Here is an 8,091-nt window from a genome sequence, read left to right on the forward strand (position 1 = left end):
TCCTCAGAGTACTCTGATGAGAAAGTACCTCCTCGATCATGTCGGTCAGAGCCTTGTTGCAGTTCTCAAACCTGGTCTTCCACAGACTGGACTCTTTCTCCAACTTCTTCATCTTGTCCGACATCTGAAACAAACAAAGTTTGAAGCTAAATGTTAGCTGGACATAGGCTAGTGGCTACACGAGTGTAGAATAAAGTTACTGTGTAAAGAAACAGGAGAAAGCTAAAGGTTAGCCATCAGCTGCACCAGAAATAAGAGTGAAATTTGGTCAAACTAAAAAAGATTTAATTTAAGTAAAATCCAGTAAAATCACTAAAACACAGCTGTGTGTGTGTGTGCGTGTGTGCGCTCACTCACGTTCTCCATCTCTTTCTTGAATCTGACGTAGATCTCATTGCTTTTGGCCAAAGTTTCCTGGAACTCATCGAACTTCTGAGCATAAAGAGTCAACTGAGGAAGAGGAGGAAGAGGAGGAAGAGGAAACATGTCAACACTTAAACAAAGGTTTCAGATTTGAAATGTTGTCTTTTGTTAGATTGTTATAAAATCAAAGATGATTCAGATGAAACGTCAGTGTTAAACCACAGAGACAACTCTGTTGCTACTGGAGCCAGCTAACCAAGCTAACAGCTAACTCACAGTTAGCAAGATAATTATAAAAACAACAGAGAGCTTGATTCACAGATTGAACAGATTAACAAAAGTATACGTTAGATCAGACGTGTTGAATGTTAGCTAAATGTTACCTGGTAGAATAACAGCTAGAGGTTAGTCAACAAGATGGTTAGTTAGTCAACAAGATGGTTAGTTAGTCAACAAGATGGTTAGTTAGTCAACAAGATGGCTGAATGTTGGTTGGTGGGATGTTGATAAGGTTAGTCAGAAACGTCATTAAAGGTGAGTCACGGCTAGCAAACGTTTAGCCAGAAAGATGGCTAACTTAGACAACTATTAGCATGTGTCCGGCTATCAATGCTGGAAGTAAAAAGCTAAAAGCTCTGTCTCTGCTGCTGTGAGTGGAATTTCAGAGAGTGCAGCTAAAGGAGAGTTCTAGCGTGCTGTAGATTCACCTGTGCCTGCATGACAGTGGCCTGATCTCTGAGTGTGTGAGTCTGCAGTTTCCACTCAGCAGCCTGAAGCAGTAACTGCTCACAGAGGAGACAGAGACAGAGCAGCGTTAGAAGACGTTACCTTCTTCTTCATGGTCAGCTCCTGCTCCTTCATAGCGCAGCAGCTCTTTGTTTTCTCAATAGCCTCCCTGAGAAGCTACACAGACAACACAGAGTCAGCCTGTGGCTAATAGTTAGCATCCAGGCGGAAAGATGAAACAGAAGAAAATTAATGAAAGCTAAATGTTAGCTTAAAATGAAGTAGAAATGTTGACCTAAGATTAAAAACCCTTTGTTAAATCAGCCATTGATCATTAAACAGTTCCTGTGATTTTAGAGAAAAAAACCAAACGTTATTTTCGGAGAACAGGCTAAAAGATGAGGGGGAGAAGATCGGAGCCATGGAGGAATTCTGAAAAGCAGGAAAGAAGAAATACTTGGATTCTCACTGAATGAGTTTTACTAAACAAGAGTTGGATTCTCACATATTCCTTCTCCCTCTTGTGTTTGTCCTCAGCAGCGGCTAACAGAGCATTAGCCTCCTGCAGCTTAGCCTCCGTCAGTTTGTGCTGAAGTTCCCGGTGGCGGTCGATCTTCTCCAGATTCTACAGGACCAGAGCAGACGTCAGTCAACTACAGGTGACAGATTCACTGTTAGCTGTTAGCTGTTAGCTGTTACAAGTTAGCTCAGAAAGAGACAAATGCTGACAGAAAGTGCTAGAGCTAAGGGTTTGATCAAATTTGATTTAAAGGTACAGCTAAAATAAAGACAAGCTAAGAGTAAGCACAGAAAAAAATGAAAGCTAATGCTAACATTTAGGTACTTCTGTCATCTTTAGCTCTTCCCTCCTGACCCCTGACCTCACCTCTTCCCTCCGGTCACACTGACTCATCATATTTTCCAGTTTGTCCGTCAGGTTGGCGTTTTCGCGGCACAGCTTGTCGTTGCGGGCGCTGTGCTGCTCGATCTGAGCTCGGATCTCATTCAGCATCTCTTGGAAGTGAGATGTGATCTCGTTCCTCTTCTCCTCATCCTCACTGCGCCGCTGCAGCGCCTCCTCCTGGACATGCCACAACAATTTACATTTAAAGAAATTTTCCCATTTACCTGTCACGAGGTTGTATTGCCTCACCCTGAGTGTGTTGTGGTGAGACTGCAGCTCTTTGCACAGAGTCTCCAGTTTAGAACGAGCTGCTACGCTGCTGCTGCGCTCGGCCTCCAGCCGGGACAACTTCTGCTGCAGGAGGTGGAGCTGGTGCTGCTCACTGGACCGCAGGTCGGCCTGTCCACACACACACACACACACACACACACAGGTGAGGGGACTGTGGGATTACCATGGAAATAGTAACTGAAAATGAAACCTCTCTGACCAGGTGAGAATATTTCCTCAGCAGAACTTCCAGCTTCTCCTCAGGTGAAGACAGTTGGTCCAGACTGTGTGTGAGGACAGAAACATCTGCACACACACACACACACACACTGAGGTCAGTCTGTGTGTGTGTGTGTGTCATGGTCGTCTTTGTTCTCTACTCTTACCTGTCTCCACCGTAGCTGTGATGTCATCTTTTGGCCCCTCCTCCAGCCCACACTGACAACATAATGTGAAGATGTTCAAAGATTGAGTTTCAGTCATTCTGGTCTGGTTCTGTCCAGGTCCACTCACCTGTTGGTCCAGGAGACCGGACGCAGAACCATGAGTGCTGATGATGTCATCCAGCCGTCGACTGAACTCCACGATGGGTTCAAAGACATCACAGGAGGAGGAGGAGGAGGAGGAGGAGGAGGAGGCTCCTTCCATGTTCTCCTCATCCTGCAGAGAAGAGGAGGAAGTGGACGTTCTCCTCGTCCTGCAGAGAAGAGGAGGAAGTGGACGCCATCACTTCAGGCTGAGGCGTCACCAGCACGTCTGCTGTCACCGACGTGTCCATGCCCAGGCTGCAGGACCAGAGGTTGGTTGTTTGGTTGGTTGGTTGGTTGGTTGGTTGGTTGGTTGGTTGGTTGTTCATCAAAATGTAAAAAAATATAAATAAATCAATATCTATATCTAACACAAAGAACAATTTAAATACATTGTTCTGACCGTACTGACTGTGTTAGATTTATATGACTTAGCTCCACCTACAGGCCAGAGCAGGAACTACACATTCAATGCTGACAGAATAACTGTAAAAAACTACAGGGAGGAAACAATGATAAAATTATGTTTGATGTTTTCAATAGTGTGTGTGTGTGTGTGTGTTTATCTTCACAGCTCTCACAGTGACGCCTGTAACTGTCATTGTATCTTCTGAGTTAAAATTAGCCTATACACACACACACACACACACCTGTTGTGGGATCATCTGTTGGAAAACCATCCAAATATGGAAGAAATGTCCCTCTAACACACACACACACACACACACACACACACAGAAACACTATTGTGTCATATCATGCTAATCTCAACAGCTGGCCTCAAAAAATAAATTTAGGCTCCACCCCCTTTAGCTTAACTAGCTGGTGCCATATGATCATATGTGAACATAACAATCCAATGACATGACTTGTCATATAGCTGTACAGTGTTAGCATGTTAGCATTCTGCCAGGATTAGCCAATACTGGGCAGAGAACACACTTTGACCTAAGACGGCATTAGCTTTGATGTGGCTGTGAAGTTAATGTTAGCATAGTTATGCTCCGAGCTACGATAAGACGCTCCACTTCAGCAGATAAATCAGTTTGGAGCTAATCTCTTTGAACTTAGCCAGTATTAGCATTATTAAAACTATTGAATGCTGCCACCTGTAGCTAGCACATTAGCATTTTTGTAAAAGAGGAGTTAGCCGTTCGATGTTAGCTCGTCTTACCTCGCCGTACTGAGCGTTTAGCTGATGATATGAACACACAGTAAAACTCTGTCAAAGTCGGATCTGAATCCTGAGACATTTGTTTAAAAAATAAAACTTCAAACATAAGAAACAACAAAACTTTATTCTAGTGAAAAGTCACTTCTCTATAGTTCAAATAAAGGAGAGGAAAGAAGTTGTCTTACCACGATGAGAGGAGTAAAGAGGAGGTGAAGAGAAAAAGACGGAGGCATAGAGGGAGGACGGAGGAGGTCCTGGGGGAGGGAGAGGGGACAAACAACAGCTGACTCCCAAAATAACCAGCAGGGCTGTGTGTGTGTGTGTGTGTGTGCGCGTGCTGCATGTGTCGACTGCTGCCCAATAGCGCCCTCGGCTGGTGCAGGGTTAACAAAGGGTTGCGACCCTCATGTGGAGACTCCAAACCTGAGTCATAGCTTTAGCATTAGCTTGTTCCTGGGCTAACCATTAAATATTAAATCAATACAATGTTTTCTCTTCATTTTTGAATCTTAATCATCATTTAATATTATTGATTAAAATTAGTCACAATACTTTGATCAGGTTTTTAGTATTGATTTGTGTGTTTGATTTAGCTTTAGTTTTCTATTGTTTCTGATAAATAATTAGTTTTGGATAATGTGACAATTTTACCTTTGTAACCCGTTTTTAACCCAGTCTCCACACCAAGGCTATTTAACTTTAACCCACCAGGGGGCGATCCTAACTGTTGTAGACACACCGTGTTTTGATCACTGTCACAGGACTAACCCCCCCCCCCCCCCCCCCCTCTTCTCTCCCTCTCTTCCTCCCACACATCCTGACGTCAAAGTCTACACACACGTCACCGTAGTTCAGAGAGTGTTTTATCAGCGCCTCCTCCTTGGCCTGATGAGCAGCAGCAGAAATGTTGGCTTGTTCTGACGGAGTCTTTCATCCACAGACAAGTGTTTACTAACACAAAGGTGGAGTCTGTAAACCAAAGTCCATTAAGAAAACCAGTGATTTTAAGATGACAGGCACCAGTGTATGGTGGAAAAAATATCTTAGCATTTCATGTTGTTTTAAAGAAAAGGTTAACGACTAGAAACACTGTCATTTATTCTATTAAAAAGTCATCACTAGTTACAAAGTAAGGATCAGATGTCGACTGTAATTCAGCTCTTCAACAGTGGTGGCGTTTGTTTCTGATAATCTGCCTGTAATCTCTGATCTCTCGAGGACATGAGACAGAAAACTTCCTGGAACCTGAAACTGTTCCCCAACTAACCGCTAGATGGGAGTGCTGCCTCAGAGAAGAACATGGAGTCACCGGGCTGGAATTCAAGTGAAAAACAAAGTTTCCATGACACGAAGGTAATGATGGGAAACTTTAACAGAGAAGTAAACGTGGACTGAAGTCAGAACCTGCTGAGGCTGATAATGAGATACAGCTGTTGATACGGCTGCTCACCCCACTCTCCCCCAGACAGAAGTCCATGGAGAAAATCAGAGATTTTAGTTCAGACCAAACCTCATGGAGAAAATCAGAGATTTTAGTTCAGGCCAAAGTCCATGGAGAAAATCAGAGATTTTAGTTCAGACCAAAGTCCATGGAGAAAATCAGTGATTTTAGTTCAGACCAAAGTCCATGGAGAAAATCAGAGATTTTAGTTCAGGCCAAAGTCCATGGAGAAAATCAGTGATTTTAGTTCAGACCAAAGTCCATAGAGAAAATCAGAGATTTTAGTTCAGGCCAAAGTCCATGGAGAAAATCAGTGATTTTAGTTCAGACCAAAGTCCATGGAGAAAAGCAGAGATGTTAGTTCAGACCAAAGTCCATGGAGAAAATCAGAGATTTTAGTTCAGTTCTTCAGTTAATTTTATTTGTTTTGGCAAAACATTAATCTTTATTTGGAACAAACTGTGAACATTTTATTTGTTTTGGCAAAACATTATTTTAATCTTTATTTGGAACAAACTGTGAAATTCTTGAAAACACTGCAGTGCCAGGAATGTGTGTGTGTGTTTCTATCATACAACTTTTCACGCTCAGTTTAATGACACAGCCACACACCCATCTTTGCAGCAGTGTTAAAGGGACAGTTCAGTAAATAACACCTCAAAAATAATAAACATATAGACTGATAGAATGACATCACTCCCCAGGGGAAATGGGTTTCTATGCAAATTCACTGTTGGAAATCTTCTGTTCAGATTCACCTCAGTGACAGAGACTGGCCACAGGAGGCAGCAGAGGACCAGCAGCTGCTGTGTTTCTGTGAACTAAAATCTCTGATTTTCTCTCTGAGGTTTGGTGAGGGACAGTGGTTTGTCCGTGCTCTGATCCCTTGGTATGAATGTTACATATCTGAATGCCTGGCCTCTGACGGTGTGAGTCTGGAGTGGAAACTCCATGTCGTAATGACTTCCAGCTCCACTGACTCAGCCCAGGTTTAGACCATGACTCAGCTGATTTACAGACGACCTCATGGATCCTGATGAAGCAGCAGACCTTTCCACCGCTGCTCAGACCTTCAGATCCACTCCTGCTGTTGGTGCTGATCCACTCGGAGAACTCTCAGAGTTTTCTCAGTAAATTAGGAACTTTTCCACGTGAGGTTCCCTGGATAATTTAACCCCCCCTTCCCCCCCACATCTTAGCACACCACTGTGGAAACTTTGTGTAAAACATAGTTTTAGACTTACAATAGTGACCAAATCACATCATCTTAGCAACTATTGTAAGTCTGAACAGATTATTTCAAAACAGTGAACTCACAAAATACAATCAGTGATGGAGGCAGCAGCTGTTACAGAGGCTAAAATCTCTGATTTTCTCTATGAGGTTTGGTCTTTTTACCACTCTAGAACTGAAGCAGCGTATGCTGACAAACTACTTTTTTGTTATTTTCACGTTTGCCTTAACGTTGTCTTTTTTCAGCTGTCTTTAACAAATGTGTTCTGATATTTGCGTCTCGTGGTAAAGTTGAAGGGGTTTGATCTGATTGGTCCTTTGTTGTGACGGAGCAGAACTCTGAAGGCGTCTGTGCCAACATGAAAGAAATGAAGGGAAACTGTAAATATTTGTTGTCTTAACATCAACATGTGTTGGACGGCAGATGAAAGAAAGACGACGTTGTCGAAACAAACGTCTGAACAACGACTTTAATGTGTCGGTGTGTTGATTTAACCATTACCAGATGTTCCACAACCGCGTGATTCATGCAAACACGCTATGTTGAACATAAACAGTCCAGATGAGAACGTTTCAGTGCCTTTGGTCGCTCAGGTCAACTTCCTGCTGCTTCCACGTGCTACAAGTGCAAAAGGACAACAGCACCGTTACTGTGCATATGGAGCGCCACCTTGTGGCCGGCTGCAGTGTAACGACTGAAACACCTGTGTGAAGAACTCCGAACCCTGAAACAAGATGAGAGGATCTGCTGTGACCACCAGTGTATCTGCAGGCTCAGTCTCCCATACCAAACCTCATAGAGAAAACCAGTGATTTTAGCAGCTGTTGGTCCACCTCTGAGTTCACCTCTGGAAATCCACTGGAGTTTAGGTAGGACTTCTTCGTCCTCTGACCACTTTAAACACTTGTTTTAACCCGGGGGTCAGGGGTCAGGGGTCAGAGGTCAGGCGTTTCCTTTTGGTTCGTCTGAGGTTTTTCTTCGACCTGCAGCTCAGATCTGACCCAGGTTTCTGTCCAACGTCCGGTCTGGACCTCCGTCTTCCTCGGTGTGATGTTGGTGTCCCTCAGGGTCTAAGGGACGTTTTTCAAGACTTTATTGTTTTGGACTTTTTTTCTCCTCTAATTCAGCTCCACACTTCAGAACCTTCACAGACTGCAGCAGCTTCTCACTCCTGCGTCCAACAATGAGACGAACGGACAAATGTTGTTGATTAAATGGAGCTAATATTAAAAGCAGGGGCAGGAATTTCTCTCTGTACGACTTTATTCAATTAGATGGTTGAGAATCTGAAGCTGGGCTCAGTAACTGCCCTCAGGTGGCGCTAAAGAGTTCATGTTTAGACCAACATTTGAATTTGACCTCTGTTCAATATAATAATTCAACCATCTGGTAGCTCAGACTATTTGGCTGTAGCTTTAGCTAACCTTTAGCTGGGGGCCATTTTTTTTTTTT

At 43.4% G+C, this 8,091-nt stretch overlaps 1 protein-coding gene, 1 long non-coding RNA gene and 1 other non-coding gene across 12 annotated transcripts in view; 2 read left to right on the forward strand and 1 right to left on the reverse strand.

The window, feature by feature from the left end:
* LOC103381307 (uncharacterized) overlaps positions 1–2,112 on the forward strand; it is an 8,465-nt gene extending 6,353 nt beyond the window's left edge. For all 3 annotated transcript variants that reach the window (XR_003050066.1, XR_003050065.1, XR_001760226.2), the window contains exons 4-6: positions 389–504; positions 1,627–1,748; positions 2,015–2,112. This is a non-coding gene — a transcript (uncharacterized LOC103381307). The remainder of the gene's footprint in view (positions 1–388; positions 505–1,626; positions 1,749–2,014) is intronic.
* The window catches only part of LOC103381308 (gamma-taxilin-like), an 8,660-nt gene extending 4,249 nt beyond the window's left edge, over positions 1–4,411 (reverse strand). Inside the window, exons 1-12 of one of the 6 annotated variants that reach the window (XM_008313594.2) lie at positions 4,150–4,410; positions 3,965–3,985; positions 2,961–3,048; positions 2,777–2,923; positions 2,650–2,701; positions 2,484–2,569; positions 2,243–2,392; positions 1,976–2,170; positions 1,595–1,714; positions 1,192–1,266; positions 358–450; positions 29–124 (exon numbers count right to left, since the gene is read on the reverse strand). In XM_008313594.2, coding sequence (XP_008311816.1) covers positions 29–124; positions 358–450; positions 1,192–1,266; positions 1,595–1,714; positions 1,976–2,170; positions 2,243–2,392; positions 2,484–2,569; positions 2,650–2,701; positions 2,777–2,923; positions 2,961–3,041 — 1,095 coding nt within the window. In that variant the 5' untranslated portion in view covers positions 3,042–3,048; positions 3,965–3,985; positions 4,150–4,410. The other 5 variants (XM_008313595.2, XM_008313591.3, XM_008313590.3 and 2 more) reach the window with 5 other exon arrangements.
* Positions 2,975–8,091, forward strand: part of LOC103381312 (uncharacterized) — a 17,974-nt gene continuing 12,857 nt past the window's right edge. For all 3 annotated transcript variants that reach the window (XR_003050063.1, XR_521785.3, XR_521786.3), the window contains exons 1-2: positions 2,975–3,062; positions 5,183–5,317. This is a non-coding gene — a long non-coding RNA (uncharacterized LOC103381312). The remainder of the gene's footprint in view (positions 3,063–5,182; positions 5,318–8,091) is intronic.

This window comes from Cynoglossus semilaevis, chromosome 7 (genome assembly GCF_000523025.1).
Source record: "Cynoglossus semilaevis isolate Cse_v1.0 chromosome 7, Cse_v1.0, whole genome shotgun sequence".
NCBI classification, from domain to species: domain Eukaryota; kingdom Metazoa; phylum Chordata; class Actinopteri; order Pleuronectiformes; family Cynoglossidae; genus Cynoglossus; species Cynoglossus semilaevis.